This window comes from Capricornis sumatraensis, chromosome 23 (assembly GCF_032405125.1).
Source record: "Capricornis sumatraensis isolate serow.1 chromosome 23, serow.2, whole genome shotgun sequence".
NCBI classification, from domain to species: Eukaryota; Metazoa; Chordata; class Mammalia; order Artiodactyla; family Bovidae; genus Capricornis; species Capricornis sumatraensis.
In genome coordinates, this window is record NC_091091.1 from 6,434,471 (window position 1) to 6,451,818 (window position 17,348).

At 36.3% G+C, this 17,348-nt stretch overlaps 1 protein-coding gene across 14 annotated transcripts in view; it reads left to right on the forward strand.

The window, feature by feature from the left end:
- The window catches only part of PCDH15 (protocadherin related 15), an 874,382-nt gene that overhangs the window by 816,312 nt on the left and 40,722 nt on the right, over positions 1–17,348 (forward strand). For all 14 annotated transcript variants that reach the window (XM_068961317.1, XM_068961319.1, XM_068961315.1 and 11 more), the window contains one exon: positions 7,464–7,640. In XM_068961317.1, coding sequence (XP_068817418.1) covers positions 7,464–7,640 — 177 coding nt within the window. The remainder of the gene's footprint in view (positions 1–7,463; positions 7,641–17,348) is intronic.

Here is a 17,348-nt window from a genome sequence, read left to right on the forward strand (position 1 = left end):
TAAATGATCTAATTTTATCAGATTATCAAGCATAGATATTTCAATAGCACAACTTTTGAAAATAATGTTTTTTTTGTAATAGGCAGCTAACCGCTGTAAAATAAATTGAAGCCAGTCATAAAAATAAAACATAAGCTCAATATAAAATGAAATCCAAATTTTTTTAATATTCAAAGTATATGTCATGATTCCTTTAAAAAGTGATAAATGTAATTTGGTTTTATTCAGTCTAGGTGATTCATTGTTATGAGACAAAAGGGATTCACCTACTATTTTTCTAAAATACTTAGCTTGGGGTTTTATTTTCACAGAGAAAGAAGTAACTTCCTGTCTTTCCTAGCAGAAATACTCATTTTTCAACTCATTATGTTACAAGAATTCATAGTATTTTACAAAATTAAGATAGCCCAGAATACAATTTGACTTGTGCAAAACAGTATGTGATGCTGTTACTTACGTACTTTGAAGAAATAACCAAAGCAAATTACTTTTAGGACTTCTCTGGTAGCTCAGATGGTAAAGAATCTGCCTGTGATGTGGGAGACAGGGTTCAGTCTCTGGGTGGGGAAGATTCCCTGAAAAAGGGAATGGCAACCCACTCTAATATTCTTGACGGGAGAATTACATGGACAAAGGAGCCTGGTGGGCTATTGTCAATAGAGTCACAAAAAGTCTTTTCAACTAGATTTTACTTTTTCTTTAGATTCTACTGTGTATTGATTCAGTAAATTCATGCATGTTGTGTTTGCTTTCAATAGGTTTATTCATATTTTAATGTCCATACTCACCATTGATTGATTAACACATTTCTGAATGCTTATAGTCGAAACTACCAGTTTCTCTTGGGAGAAAGAAAAAAGTATTGAAGGATAATAAATGAATGTTCTAAATTTATATTTGCCATCTGATATATATGACATAGAAAAATGTAAATACATAATTGTGTCCCTCTTCTATTTTTCTTAGCAACAGACACATACACACATATAAAAGAATGGTGCTTAGCTGCTACATTTAGATTGCATATTTCGTCAGATTCAATACATTTGCTCCTATGTATTGTTTTGCTTTTTTTTCCCCCAGAAACAATGAAAACAAAGAAAAATAAATAAATAAATAAACATAGTGCTTTTTTAGAATTCTACTGAGGACATTTTAATTTCATTTTTATTTAAAAATAATGTTTGATATATTTGAGCAACTGCTATTGTTTGCAAAAAAGAGATAAGTAGAATCTTTTTAACTGAAAATGAATTGAAATATTCATTTTAAAACCCCTGTTTTTTAGTTTTAGGGCTGATAGAGATGGTTTTACATTGTTTTTGTTTTCCCTGTAAGGGGAATACAAACATTAAAAGATAAAGCAGTGCTGGAGCAAATATTCTACTTAAGAAAAGAGCAAGCTTAAAGAATAGGCAGAGCTACCCTGTAGAAAATAAAAAATAAATTTAATTCATAAAAGATAATTTTAATGAATGTACCATAATATTGACTGTAATATTTTTATTTAACTTATTATTTGTGCTATATATTTTAGAAGAATTTGAATAAATATTTTAAAGCAAACAATAGAGGGAAGAAAAAGTAAAGTGTTATAATCTCTATTTACTTTTCCCAAATATCATATCATTCAGTTTATTTTTCAGAGTTTTTGCTTGCACCAAATAGAACATAACTAGAAAGCAGTTGCAAGATGAAAATAATATCATGATATTATGATTCCATTAAAAACATGAATCACAGCTGCTTTATAAAAATTTCCATAATACATACTGGGCATTTTTTTTCCTTTCAAAATACTTATATCTCTCATATTCTTTTGTTTTATGATCCAGACATTTTGCCAAATAGAACGGCTTATTATCTCATAATTATTTCCAGGCCATGGTACAAGATAAATATATTGTGTTCTTGTGCAGTCACTCATTTCAGATACCTGATCAGCAATGATTGGTGCCTTTATTCTCTTAATCATTTTTGTAGTTCTTCTCTTAACTTTTTCCAACTTCTATACAATTTACCTTTCGGTGCTGCTGTTTTATTAGCTTGTGGAATAAATTCAACCACATGTTTATATAAGAAAATTCCATTGGTATCAGCAGCAACACAAACTATTTTATTAATAATTTCACTTATATCTAAGTTGTAATAGAGGTTACATTTAGGTTTTTTTTTAATGTTTAACTTTATACAAGGAGAATTAAGACAGTTTATAATGATTCATACAGGGAAACAAGGTAAAAAACATTTAACATAAGACAGAAACTGAATATGGCAAACAGAATAGAAAGACGCTGTGGAAAGAATGAAAATGAGACTGATAATAAAGAGGCTAAAACATCCTGCAGAGACACTACAAACTAGGAAACAAACTTGGTTTTCATCATTTTAAGGCCAAAGTTGAAAGAAGCACACACGAAAATGGAAAAAAAATATAAATCAGTTACAAAATTAAGAAAAAACTAACAAACAAACAACAAATCACTTCCATCGAAATGCAGAACTATTTCGGAGTGAAATGCAGGATTGGAGGAATGATTTTATGCTGCGGGACATCTTAGAGAAGATATCTCCTAATGTCATTAACAAGATGTTCTATAGAACCTGGAATATTGCTGAGGATACGGTCTGGGTAAAGTCTCTACAAGTTTGTTGTATGAGAGAATATTAGGAAAGCCTGTGCTATGCTGCGTATCCCTCTGGCCATCTGCAGTGCCTATTGATTCTTTTAGCCAGGCTTTTGAAAAAATATTGACAGGTACCTGGAGTGGAGCTCCCTATGTTGCTAGTGAAATATAAAGCATATTTACTTCAACAAAAGGCTAACTAGGGTTTGCAATCATGAAATCTGGAGAGTTTTTACAACCACCACAACAAATAGCTAACATTTGTGGCATGTTTTGTATTTGCTGGGCTTTGTGCGCCTAATTGGATGTTATCTAAATAACGTCTCATAGAGGCCTTTGAGGTAGAAATTATTATTTTCACCTTTGCAAAGAAGAGTTTCCTAAAATTTTGAGAGGCTCAGTAATTTTCACAAACATACAGATGCCAGTGGTGGAAATTTAATTAGAATCTACATCTATGAGCTAGCAGTAGATTGGGTTCCTAACCACTCCTTCTGCACAATGCTTCTTAGAAGGCAGACCTAATTAGAAACCCAACCTATTTTGGGGGGTGTGTGTGTGGAGGAGGAGTGAGTTGCTCTAGCACAAGCCCAGAAAAACCTATCAAATGGCAATTTTACTGTGGCTCATTCACACAAATGGGTAACTGAAAAGATGATTGTTGTAACAGTTTTAGTGTAAAACAACAAAAGCTAGCTATAAGTAAATATTTGTTTTAGTTATAAAACGATTTCCATAAAGCTGCTACACTTATTTTTTTATAACACAATTTCTGGTGAAAGACACATATAAGAAATTGGATAAGTGATGCTGTAAATGAAAATTTAGGGGAATCAACCAAAAATAACTACCTTTGATAATAAATCAGTTAACTGAGCCAGTTTATTAGTTCTCTTGCTCTGTGATTTAAAAAAAGGTGTTTCACATAAAAAAAGTTTTTCTTTCAACATTTATTATAAGAAGGCTATATAGATTGCAATTCTTAATTTAAATCACAAACTAGTTGAAATTTTAAATAATTAGCTGTCATGTGGTAGCACAGTAAAATGTTAGTCCCTTGGACTACAAGGAGATCCAACCAGTCCATCCTAAAGGAGACCAGTCCTGGGTGCTCATTGGAAGGAATGATGTTGAAGCTGAAACTCTAGTACTTTGTCCACCTCATGCGAAGTGTTGACTCATTGAAAAAGACCCTGATGCTGGGAGGGATTGGGGGCAGGAGGAGAAGGGGACGACAGAGGATGAGATGGCTGGATGGCATCACTGACTCGATCGACGTGAGTTTGAGTGAACTTTGGGAGCTGGTGATGGACAGGGAGGCCTGGCGTGCTGCGATTCACTGGAGTCACAAAGAGTCGGACACAACTGAGCGACTGAACTGAACTGAACTGAACTGACTGATACATATATTGAGATATAAACATATGTGAACATATAATGCATATAACTTTATTAACATATTTCTTTATAGAAACTTTGAAACTTTGTCTAAAGATCACATAATAACCTATTACTAAATATTTTGATTATGCTACTGATCTTTTAAGCTGAAGTAGAACAATAACCCTAAATGTAAATTTAATTTTTTAAGTATTATAATTATTATACCAATTCATTCACACTGTATTTAATTCTTCACATATCAGACAGTTTGTTGTTTTGAAAAATGTTGCCATAATTAAGTACCATACTGCCAAATGTTCAATTATACTACTTATATTTTCAACGGATGTATTGCTTCCAAGAATTTAGATTCAGGGCACAATTAACATTATGTAAGCATCATCACAGGCATCTCCCTTGATACAGTGTTTGTGTATGACACAGATGTTACAGATTGATAAAGAGTATTATAGATTCTCCTCTCTCTCTCCCTGTATGTGCATATGCATACATATAAGTATGTATATATATATATATATATAATATAACTTATTTTATTAAAGTTAGATTTCCCTGATAGCTCAGTTGGTAAAGAATCTGCCTACAATGAAGAGGCTGCTGCTAAATCACTTCAATAGGGTCCAACTCTGTGTGACCCCATAGACGGCAGCCCACCAGGCTCCCTTGTCCCTAGGTTTCTCCAGACAAGAACACTGGAGTGGGTTGCCATTTCCTTCTCCAATGCATGAAAGTGAAAAGCGAAAGTGAAGTCGCTCAGTCGTGTCTGACACCTAGTGACCCCATGGACTGCAGCCTACCTGGCTCCTCCATCCATGGGATTTTCCAGGCAACAGTACCAGAGCGGGGTGCCATTGCCTTCTCTGACAATGAAGGGGACCTCAGTTCAATTCCTGAGTTGGGAAGATCCCCTGGAGAAGGGATAGGCTGCCCAGTATTCTTGGACTCCCCTTGTGGCTCAGCTGGTAAAGAATCCACCTGCAATGCAGGAGACCTGGGATTGATCCCTAGTTTGGGAAGATCTTCTGGAGAAGCGAAAGGCTACCCACTCCAGATGGGGTGGCAAAGAGTTGGACACAACTAAATGACTTTCACTTTCACTCCACATTCACTTTAAGCATAAGTCTAATAATTAAAGCCTTCAAAGTCATAATATCATAAATTGACAGTGACCTAGGGCATGCAAATACTTATCTGGTAGACTTTCTTGATGAAATTACTAACTGTAAATCCACATGACATTTTATTTCAAAACGTATGTGTGAACTGGCTTAATAAATGAATAAAGTGGCATGAAATAAATAAGGGCAATGTAAACAATAGCTTTAATTTATATTTGCCAATTCAAAGTAAGTATTTAGAGAGTTATATTTTAAAAAATGAGGTTAAAAAATTGGAAGCAATGCTTTGTCTATGTATATATGAAGATCAACGTCTAAAAATTCATTATTATGAATATCACACGTATATATATGTGTATATATATGTATAATGTAATATATATATATATAGCATAGGCAGATATTGTAGAAATGCTTAGGTATATGGACATAGATGATAAACAGAAAGATTGATTTTTTAAAAATATGTTCATATTTAAAATACTTTAGTTTTAATATATTTATCAGAAAAAGGTTTAAAAAAAAGACTTCAGATCTGACTTTATTTAACTTTATCCCAAAATACCTCTAAATGTTTAAGGAAAAAAATCTTGATGATGAGAGAAAAGGAAAAGAATGAGGAGTACTTCAATAAGAGAAACGTCAACTATGCTCTTCTACACCAGTTTAAAAGTAAACAAGAAGACACTTCATTTACATTGGTGATGCCCTCTGGTGTGCACACCATAGACTTGTGCTCATTGGTACAGCCATTTCCTCCAAAGTTTCATATCCTGCTTCTCTTTAAACAGGGCAAACCAAGCAGATACCAGACTCTGAAGGCAATATATTTTTTTAATAGAGGAGAAAACAGGTCAATTTTGGCATCTGAAGTAAAAGATATTTCCTGGTGCACCAAAATTCTTTAGAATATATTATTCCTCATTCCCCCAAAATGCTTCACAGCTTGGACTCTATTTGTCATGTTTAGTTATTAAAATTAATTAATTTACATATAAATGTCTATATTTAATAATCTGCATTCTAGAGCTAATCTTCAAGGATTAATAATATGAAGTTTTTAATAAGAAAAGAACATTAAGGAAATTGCCTTTATTTGGCTATAATTTATACTTTCAATTAAAATCATTATCCAATTAGAAAAAAATTATACTTTACAGAAAATTACCTATGGATTACTGTTATTTATTTCCTTTCTATTGAATATTACTAATTCTGTACTAAATGATATATCTTTTAGTTATTTGGTGGCTCAGCTGGTAGTCTGCTTGCAATGCAGGAGACCCAGGTTCGATCCCTGGGTGGGGAAGATGCCCTGGAGAAGGATATGGCAACCCATTCCAGTATTCTTGCCTGGAGAATCCCATGGACGGAGGAGCCTGGTGGGCTACAGTCCATGGAGTCATAAAAAATGGGACAGGACTTGGTAACTAACAATTTCACTTTCACTTTAATTATTTGTGGTCCCTAAATAGCCTCTGAGGATTTTATCATAATCTGATAAATCAGGCAAAGCAAAATATCTACATTCTTCCAATGCTAGAGTTTTCTAAGGGTCTCTATACACTGAGGGAAACAAGTATCTGACTCTTGCACCTTGGTATATAGCTATATGGTATGTATCACAGAATCCGGTGAAAGGTGTAATTTATAACACCAACCATATGAACTCAAGAGTTCTAAGACCCCATGGCTCCTATAAAGCACAGACAGCTTTATTTGTACAACATAGTTGGCATTTCTCATGAGCCATGTAGAAGTTCAATTGGTATCATAAATTTTAAGTCTAGACTTAAAGAGGACATGGTTGATGACCTCTTTCTACCTTATTCAGCTTCTAGCATCATTGGGAGTTAAATGTTCTAAATACATGGAGAATTTTTTTAAGAGTTAAAGTTTTCACTGCTGCTGCTGCTGCTGCTGCTAAGTTGCTTCAGTTATGTCCAACTCTGTGCGACCCCATAGATGGAAGGCTACCAGGTTCTCCCATCCCTGGGATTCTCCAGGCAAGAACACTGGAGTGGGTTGCCATTTCCTTCTCCAATGCATGAAAGTGAAAATGAAGTCGCTCAGTCGTGTCCAGTTCTTCGCGACCCCATGGACTGAAGCCTACCAGGCTCCTCTGTCCATGGGGTTCTCCAGGCAAGAGTACTGGAGTGGGTTGCTATCGCCTTCTCCATAGTATTCACTAAGCATTAGCAAAAACCAGGCTGTCATCATTTTTCATTTACTAAATGGCATTTCAAGATGAGGGTGATTTTTTCCCCCTGCTAATCTGTCCGAATGTCATGTTTGTGCTTTGTTTGATTTATAGGATTTTGGATCGCTATGTTCAGGAGCAGATTCCTGGTGCAAAGGTTGTGGTGGAGTCCATTGGTGCTCGCCGGCATGGTGATGCCTTTTCTCTAGAAGATTATACCAAGTGTGACTTGACTGTCTATGCAATCGATCCCCAAACCAACAGAGCCATCGACAGAAATGAGCTTTTTAAGTGAGTACTTTTATTGTTTGTAACAGCACTATGGTTGCAATATAACCCATGCTGCTGCTGCTGCTAAGCCGCTTTAGTCGTGTCTGACTCTGTGCGACCCTACAGATGGCAGCCCACCAGACTCCTCCGTCCCTGGGATTCTCCAGGCAAGAACACTGGAGTGGGTTGCCATTTCCTTCTCCATGAAAATGCATGAAAGTGAAAAGTGAAAGTGAAGCCGCTCAGTCCTGTCTGACTGTTAGCAACCCCATGGACTGCAGCCCACCAGGCTCCTCCATCCATGGATTTTTCAGGAAAGAGTACTGGAATGGGGTGCCATTGCCTACCCCCATAGATAATCCTAATTTAATGCTATAAGTATTTATTTATTTATTTACATTTTCTTTTTTACTTATTTTTTTAATAATTTTTATTTTTACTTTACAAAACTGTATTGGTTTTGCCATACATTGACATGAATCCACCACGGGTGTACATGTGCTCCCAAACATGAACCCACCTCGCACCTCCCTCCCCATAACATTTCTCTGGGTCATCCCTGTGCACCAGCCCCAAGCATGCTGTATCCTGCATTGGACATTGACTGGCTATTCGATTCTTACATGATAGTATACATGTTTCAATGCCATTCTCCCAAATCATCCCACCCTCTCCCTCTCCCTCTGAGTCCAAAAGTACGCTCTACACATCTGTGTCTCTTTTGCTGTCTCGCATCCAGGGTCATCATTGCCATCTTTCTAAATTCCATATATATGTGTCAGTATACTGTATTGGTGTTTTTCTTTTTGGCTTACATCACTCTGTATAATCGGCTCAAGTTTCATCCATCTCATTAGAACTGATTCAAATGTATTCTTTTTAATGTCTGAGTAATACTCCATTGTGTATATGTACCACAGCTTTCTTATCCATCTGCTGATGGACATCTAGGTTGTTTCCATGTCCTGGCTATTATAAACAGTGCTGTGATGAACATTGGGGTACATGTATCTCTTTCATTTCTGGTTTCCTCAGTGTATATGCCCAGCAGTGAGATTGCTGGGTCATAAGGCAGTTCTATTTGCAATTTTTAAAGGAATCTCCACACTGTTCTCCAAAGTGGCTGTACTAGTTTGCATTCCCACCAACAGTGTAGGAGGGTTCCCTTTTCTCCACACCCTCTCCAGCATTTATTGCTTGCAGACTTTTGGATCGCAGCCATTCTGACTGGTGTGAAGTGGTACCTCATTGTGGTTTTGATTTGCATTTCTCTGATAATGAGTGATGTTGAGCATCTTTTCATGTGTTTGTTAGCCATCTGTATGTCTTCTTTGGAGAAATGTCTATTTAGTTCTTTGGCCCATTTTTTGATTGGGTCATTTATTTTTCTGGAATTGAGCTGCCTAAGTTGCTTGTATATTTTTGAGATTAATTCCTTGTCAGTTGCTTCATTTGCTATTATTTTCTCCCATTCCGAAGGCTGTCTTTTCACCTTGCTTATAGTTTCCTTTGTTGTGCAGAAGCTTTTAATTTTAATTAGATCCCATTTGTTTATTTTTGCTTTTATTTCCAGCATTCTGGAGAGGGGGGGTGGATCATAGAGGATCCTGCTGTGATTTATGTCGGAGAGTGTTTTGCCTATGTTCTCCTCTAGGAGTTTTATAGTTTCTGGTCTTACATTTATATCTTTAATCCATTTTGAGTTTATTTTTGTGTGTGGTGTTAGAAAGTGATCTAGTTTCATTCTTTTACAAGTGGTTTACATTTTCTTTTTTAAATAGAAATTTGTTTAATTGGAGGCTAATTACAGTATTGTATTGATTTTGCCATACATCAACATGAATCCACCATGGGTGTACACATGTTCCCCATCCTGAACCCCTCTCCCACCTTCCTTCCCATACCATCCCTCTGGGTCATCCCAGTGCACCAGCCCCAAGCATCCTGTATCATGCATCAAAACTGGACTGGCTTTTCATTTCACATATGACATTATGCATGTATCGATGCCATTCTCCCAAATTATCCCACCCTCTCCCTCTCCCACAGAGTCCATAAGACTGTTCTATACATCTGTCTCTCTTTTGCTGTCTAACATACAGGGTTATCATTATGATTTTTCTAAATTCCCTATAAATACATTAGTATACTGTATTGGTATTTTTCTTTCTGGCTTACTTTACACTGTATAATAGGCTCCAGTTTCATCCACCTCATTAGAACTGATTCAAATGTATTCTTTTTAATGGTTGAGTAATACATCCAAGTCTATGCCCCAACCAGTAACACTGAAGAAATTGAAGTTGAACAATTCTATGAAAACCTACAAGACCTTTTAGAACTAACACCCAAAAAAGATGTCCTTTTCATTATAGGGGGCCAGAATGCAAAAGTAGGAAGTCAAGAAGCACCTGGAGTAACAGGCAAATTTGGCCTTGGAATACAGAATGAAGCAGGGCAAGGCTAATAGAGTTTGCCCACGAGAACTCACTGGTCATAGCAAACACCATATTCCAACAACATGAGAGAAGACTCTACACATGGACATCAGAAGCAGAAGATATTAAGAAGAGGTGGCAAGAACACAGAAGAACTGTACAAAAAAGATCTTCAAGACCAAGATAATCACAATGGTGTGATCACTTACCTAGAGCCAGACTTCCTGGATGTGAGGTCAAGTGGACCTTAGAAAGCATCGCTACAAACAAAGCTAGTGGAGGTGATGGAATTCCAGTTGAGCTATTTCAAATCCTGGAAGATGATGTGTGAAAGTGCTGCACTCAAAGTATCAGCAAATTTGGAAAACCCAGAAGTGGCCACAGGACTGGAAAAGGTCAGTTTTCATTCCAATCACACAGAAAGGCAATGCCAAAGAATGTTCAAACTACCACACAATTGCATTCATATCACACGGTAGTAAAGTAATGCTCAAAATTCTCCAAGCCAGGCTTCAGCAATATGTGAACCATGAACTTCCTGATGTTCAAGCTGGTTTTAGAAAAGGCAGAGGAACCAGAGATCAAATTGCCAACATCCACTGGATCATGGAAAAAGCAAGAGAGTTACAGAAAAACATCTATTTCTGCTTTCTTGACTATGCCAAACCCTTTGACTGTGTGGATCACAATAAACTGTGGAAAATTCTGAAAGAGATGGGAATACCAGACCACCTGACCTGCCTCTTGTGAAATCTATATGCAGGTCAGGAAGAAACAGTTAGAACTGAACATGGAACAACTGACTGATTCCAAATATGAAAAGGAGTATGTCAAGGCTGTATTTTGTCACCCTCCTTATTTAACTTATGTGCAGAGTACATCATCAAAAATGCTGGGCTGGAAGAAGCACAAGCTGGAATCAAGATTGCAGGGAGAAATATCAATAACCTGAGATATGCAGATGACACCACCCTTATGGCAGAAAGTGAAGAGGAACTAAGAAGCCTCTTGATGAAAGTGAAAGAGGAGAGTGAAAAAGTTGGCTTAAAGCTCAACATTCAGAAAACGAAGATCATGGCATCTGGTCACATCACTTCATGGGAAATAAATGGGGAAACAGTAGAAACAGTGTCAGACTTTATTTTGGGGGGCTCCAAAATCACCACAGATGGTGACTGCAGCCATGAAATTAAAAGACGTTTACTCCTTGGAAGAAAAGTTATGACCAACCTAGATAGTATATTGAAAAGCAGAGACATTACTTTGCCAACAAAGGTCCATCTAGTTGAGGCTATGGTTTTTCCAGTAGTCATGTGTGGATGTGAGAGTTGGACTGTGAAGAAGGTTGAGCGCCAAAGAATTGATGCTTTTGAACTGTGGTGTTGGAGAAGACTCTTGAGAGTCCCTTGGACTACAGGGAGATCCAACCAGTCCATTCTAAAAGAATTCAGTCCTGGGTGTTCATTGGAAGGACTGATGCTAAAGCTGAAACTCCAGTACCTTGGCCACCTCATGCGAAGAGTTGACTCATTGGAAAATATCCTGATGCTGGGAGGCATTGGGGGCAGGATGAGATGGCTGGCTGGCATCACTGACTCGATGGACATGTGTTTGGGTAAACTCCAGGAGCTGGTGATGGACAGAGAGGCCTAGCGTGCTGCGATTCATGGAGTCGCAAAGCGTCGGACACGACTGAGCAATTGAACTGAACTGAACCGAATACTCTATTGTGTATATGTACCACAGCTTTCTTATCCATTCGTCTGCTGATGGACATCTAGGTTGCTTCCATGTTTTGGCTATTATAAACAGTGCTGTGATGAATATTGGGTACACATATCTCTTTCAACTCTGGTTTCCTTGCTGTGTATGCCCAGCAGTGGGATTGCTGGGTCATATGGCAGTTGTATTTCCAGTTTTTTAAGGAATCTCCACACTGTTCTCCATAATGGCTGAACTAGTTTGGATTCCCACCAACAGTGTAAGAGGGTTCTCTTTTCTCCACACCCTCTCCAGCACTTATTGTTTGTAGACTTTTGGATAGCAGCCATTCTGACTGGTGAGACAATCTCTTTAATAGGTGGTGCTGGGAAAACTGGTCAACCACTTGTAAAAGAATGAAACTAGAACACTTTCTAACACCATACACAAAAATAAACTCAAAATGGATTAAAGGTCGAAACATAAGACCAGGAACTATAAAACTTCTAGAGGAGAACATAGGCAAAACACTCTCTGACATAAATCACAGCAGGATCCTCTATGACTCACCTCCCAGAATACTGGAAATAAAAGCAAAAATAAACAAATGGGACCTAATTAAAATTAAAAGTTTCAGCACAGCAAAGGAAACTTTAAGCAAAATAAAAAGACAGCCTTCAGAATGGGAGAAAATAATAGCAAAGGAAGCAACTGACAAAGAATTAATCTAAAAAATATACAAGCAACCCCTGCAGCTCAATTCCAGAAAAATAAATGACCCAATCAATAAATGGGCCTAAGAACTAAACAGACATTTATCCACAGAAGACATACAGATGGCTAACAACAACATGAAAAGATGCTCAACATCACTCATTATCAGGGAAATGCAAATCAAAAGCACAGTGAGGCTAAGTACTTAAATTTTGGTGGTGATTGATGGTTAGTCACTAAGTCGTGTTCTACTCTTTTGACCCCATGGCCTGTAGCTCTCCAGTTTCCTCGGTCCATGGAATTCTCCAGGCAAAAATACTGGAGTGGGTTGCTGTTTCTTTCTTTCTCCAGGGGATCTTCCCGTCCTAGGAATCAAATGGTCTCCTGCATTGGCGGCAGATTCTTTGCCAACTGAGCTACAAGGGAATCCCCACTTAAAAGTTTAAAACCCACCAAATTGTTCTTCAAAGTGAAGTGTGAGCGAAAAAAAAAAAAAAAAAAAGTAATCTAAGAAGCAATGCCTAGGGTACTCAAGCCTAGAATTTTCATGTCTGAGTGTAAGATAAGTGAACTCGGAGGATCTTTCTCTTGAGATGTCAGAAGATCCATTATGCTTAAGAGGAAGGAGCAGTTCAATGAGATCACCTTGTATCTTCTTTCACTCTTGCTCCACAAACCTGGCTCTTAGAGGGGAAAGCACAGATTCATTCTTAGAGTGGCAGTTTGCCTGCAATGATGTTAATAGGCTTGAATTTTAAGAATAAGCCTAATTTCTTCAAGCTCTTCCAGTATAGGCAAAAATTAGTATCTCATTTTTCCCCTGACTTGCTGGTGGAGAGCAAAGGATATAGTCACTTCCACCTAAGTCCATGAGACATTTCATCCTGGTGTGAATTTTAGTATATGAGTTATAAATCCTAAAAATAAGGAAACTACCAGAATCATAAACAAAATGCTGTTATAGAATCTCTCTTTCGGAAGTTATTCTAGAACAGCTTTTGTTGTTGTTAATTTCTCCTTTACTTTAGAGACACCTAGTGTTCAAAATATTCTTGGCATGTGATTCTTATCCAAAGTAAAACATATAGTAAAAATACATATTGTTATATAATAAAATGTGTATATTCCAAATATTCAGAGATATGTGTGTGTATATGTATAAGCTACATATATATCTCCCAAACCCATTATTTCAGAATTTAGTTTTTCTTTATCTCTCTATATAATAAACAGCACAAAAATAAATATATGCATATATAAATTTACATGTATGTCCATATATGGGTGCACGTTTTTATTTAGTAAGCATATGTTTATCCATTTATTTATTAAAACTCATGAATCCTGAATTTAATTTTACTTTATATCTGTTCATCAACATTCAACTATTCTTATTTTAACAACAATAAAATACGATTTAATATCAACTTAATTTTTTTAAAGACATAGTTGTCAAGTATTAATATTTAAGATAAAATAAATTTATATATAATAGATATTTGGGCCATTTGCAAGATAATATGCTAATCACTGTGAGGAAACACAAATGACTGAAACAATTGCTTCCTCTCAGGCTTTAGAATCATCATCCAAATGAAGCTGCATTCATGTCTACTAAGTCAATGTTTGCTTACTTTATTAATTTAAAAGTTCTTTCAGTTCAGTTCAGTTCAGTCGCTCAGTGGTGTCCAACTCCTTGTGACCCCATGAATTGCAGCCCTCCAGGCCTCCCTGTCCATCACCAACTCCCGGAGTTCACTCACATTCATGTCCATCGAGTCAGTAATGCCATCTAACCATCTCATCCTCTGTCATCCCCTTCTCCTCATGCCCCCAATCCCTCCCAGCATCAAAGTCTTTTCCAATGAGTCAACTCTTCGCATGATTTTAAAACTAATTTATATATGTTCTTTCTATTAATTGTCATTACTAACAATTTTTTAAATTCATCTGGATTCTTTTATATACATTTTGGTTTTATTTCAAAACATAATGATAGATTGAATTTAAATTGTTTTAAATTTAAAAATATCTCTGTTCTTTAGGATGACACCCTATCTCTAGAGAGTAAAATAATGTTGATTATAATTTGAATTGTACTTAAAAATATTTTAGAGATAAAAGATTTGGAAACTGAGGCCAATTTGATTTCAACTGACAATATGAAGTATAAGGTACACATTCTTCATTCTAGACAACTTTTCCCAAACCTATATTATATTGTGAAGAATAGAACTCTAAATTCAATTCAATAACTATTATAGCCAAGAAGAAAGCAAAAAATATATAGTAACTATAAACTTAAAAAAATTATATTGCGGAGAGGACAAAATATCTGTGAAGTACTAAAAATTTTTTCTTAGTAGTCTTCACCTTGAACTAATAGCTGTGAAACACTGGTCTAATTTAAACCCTAGAATTGTTTCTTGAAATGTTTTGTAATGAAATTGCATAGGTATATTACATAATGCAAGGCTGATAATGCAAAGATATTATCAGACATTATTATCTATTCTAAAGTTATAAAACGTTTTATATATTTACTTTTAACACTGAACGAATACACTAGGACATTAGGATTGTTGGCTCAGATGGTAAAGCGTCTGCCTACAATGTGGGAGACCCAGATTCAATCCCTGGGTCCGGAAGATCTCCTGGAGAAGGAAATGGCAACCCACTCCAGTATTCTTGCCTGGAAAATTCCATGGATACAGTCCATGGGGTAGCAAAGAGTCAGACATGACTGAGCAACTTCACTTAGGATTATTGCCTAGTGTCCAGAACAATGGAAATAGGATTATCCTCTCAATTTTCCCTTATCCTAAAAGCTAACAATGCTAAAATTTGCTGGAAAAACATTAGAAAAAACAAAAAAAAGTACTTCATCTAAGGTGTTCACTTCAATTTTTGAAAACTGATTTAACTATATCAAAAAATCCAAATAAGCATATAAATGTGTAGAAAACTAGAATGACATTGATACTCTTTAATTGCATATTTTATTTCATGGTTATAAGTATTTTGATTTTTCTCAATTTGAGTTATCTGAATTGCTTAGATTTTTTTACAATTTATGCATATCATTTTTATCTTGCTTTTATTCTTGACGTTCTTTGAGTATCTTTAATCTGCATTTTTGTCTGGGGAGTTTTTGTTCTTATTGTTTTCATTTCTGGAATATTCTCGGACAAAATATCTTCAAATATATCTTATACCCTATTCTGTCTTTATTCCTTTGCTGAGACTCCCATTAAAAGTTGTTTTGTCCTCATAACTTTTGAGTGTTTTATTCTTGTTCTCCTTTCCCCCAACATTCTTGTCTCTTTATATTTTTGTTTGGATAATTTCTGTTGCCCTTTTTTCAAGTTCTCTGACTCATCTGTGTTAACCTTTCATTAAGCACATTAAAGGAATTCTTTATTTTTATGTCTTTCAAAAAATGTTTTTTCCTTTTCTATTTCTACCTTTTCTATTTCCTTTTCAGTTTCTACCACCTTACTGAATTTCTCATTTCAGGCATGTTTTCCACCTTACACTAGATCTCATAAAATATTAATCAGAGTTGTGTTAGAGTCCCTATGTGACGGTTCCCATACCTGAACTATCTGTCTAGTTCTCCCGCTTTCTGTATCTTTCAGCAGTCCCTGAATGTCTGTGATGAGGGCTTTCTCTCCATTCTCTTACTCTCCTGATGTAGTAAATGGCCCTTGCTTGCTGCATGGTTCTACTCTTAAGGTGGGGATGCGGCGATGATGGGTTTGGGAGGTTCTGTTTTCATTGTCTAGTCCGTGTGCTTAGGACTGAGGACAGGGTTTTCTCATCTTTTCTTTTGCTCCTTCTTGTGGCATCCATAATCTACTTCATAATTGTGGAGGTTCTTGTGTGTAAGAGAGTCCCTGCCCCTCCCCCACAGGTAGTAGACCTCTACTTTGCAGGGTCTTTCGCTACGGAAATCTCCTTAATCTCTCCCAGGTGGGGTGCACTTTGCTCATAGCTCTTTTCCAGAAGCAGTGGGCCTTCACTTCAGCTTTCTTTCCTCTCTCTCTATGCAGCTCTTGCTTTGTATGAGATACAGGTCCAGGGAATTGCAGAGAGCAGAGCACCCCAGCCTTAGCTGATGACTTCCTATATCCCTTCACTATATAGAGGATTTTCTGTTTCCCTGACTTGCACCCAATCTATCTTTATGGTGGTCAATAGGGAAAAGTTTGCAAATAAGTGCAAACCCCGTGTGTGTTTGTGGGTTACTTTTTCTAACTGTTACCTGTGCAATTCATTTTTTTTTTCTTTATGCTTGCAAAATGTATAATTTCAACTTTATAGACTTTCCAGTCATTAGGGTGGGTGCCACATTCTCCTGTGGCATTCTACCTCCTGAGCAGAAACAGACAATTCTATTTTAAAACAAAACAATTAAATTTGAAAATAATCAAATACAATTTTAGCTTGTACATATTTTTTATATGCCTAGGCTACTTAACATTAGCCTGTTCAGATAGTAAATAAGAGATAAAGAAAGAAGAAAAAGCTGGTATATTTTAGAAACTGCATTTAGAATTGCAATGTTTTAAAATACATAATTTTAAATGAATCTAACTACCAAGGTCTGACAAAACTTCTTTCAACTTCCTAAATCCAGGAAAAAGAGTTAAAATACTGAAAATTCAAATAATTGGAAAACTAAATACTAGAACCTAGTTAAAAGAATTGTGGACTGGTGTAGAGAAAATAGTAGTTCATTTCTGGTTTACTTTATTAAGCAGATCCAAGTGCTAAGGATGTGGGCAATATGTTAACCATTGCCCACTCCGTGAAACTATTTCAGAGACCGACAGTGCTTACTGATCACGGAAACAAGCAGTCGTTCCTCCACCAT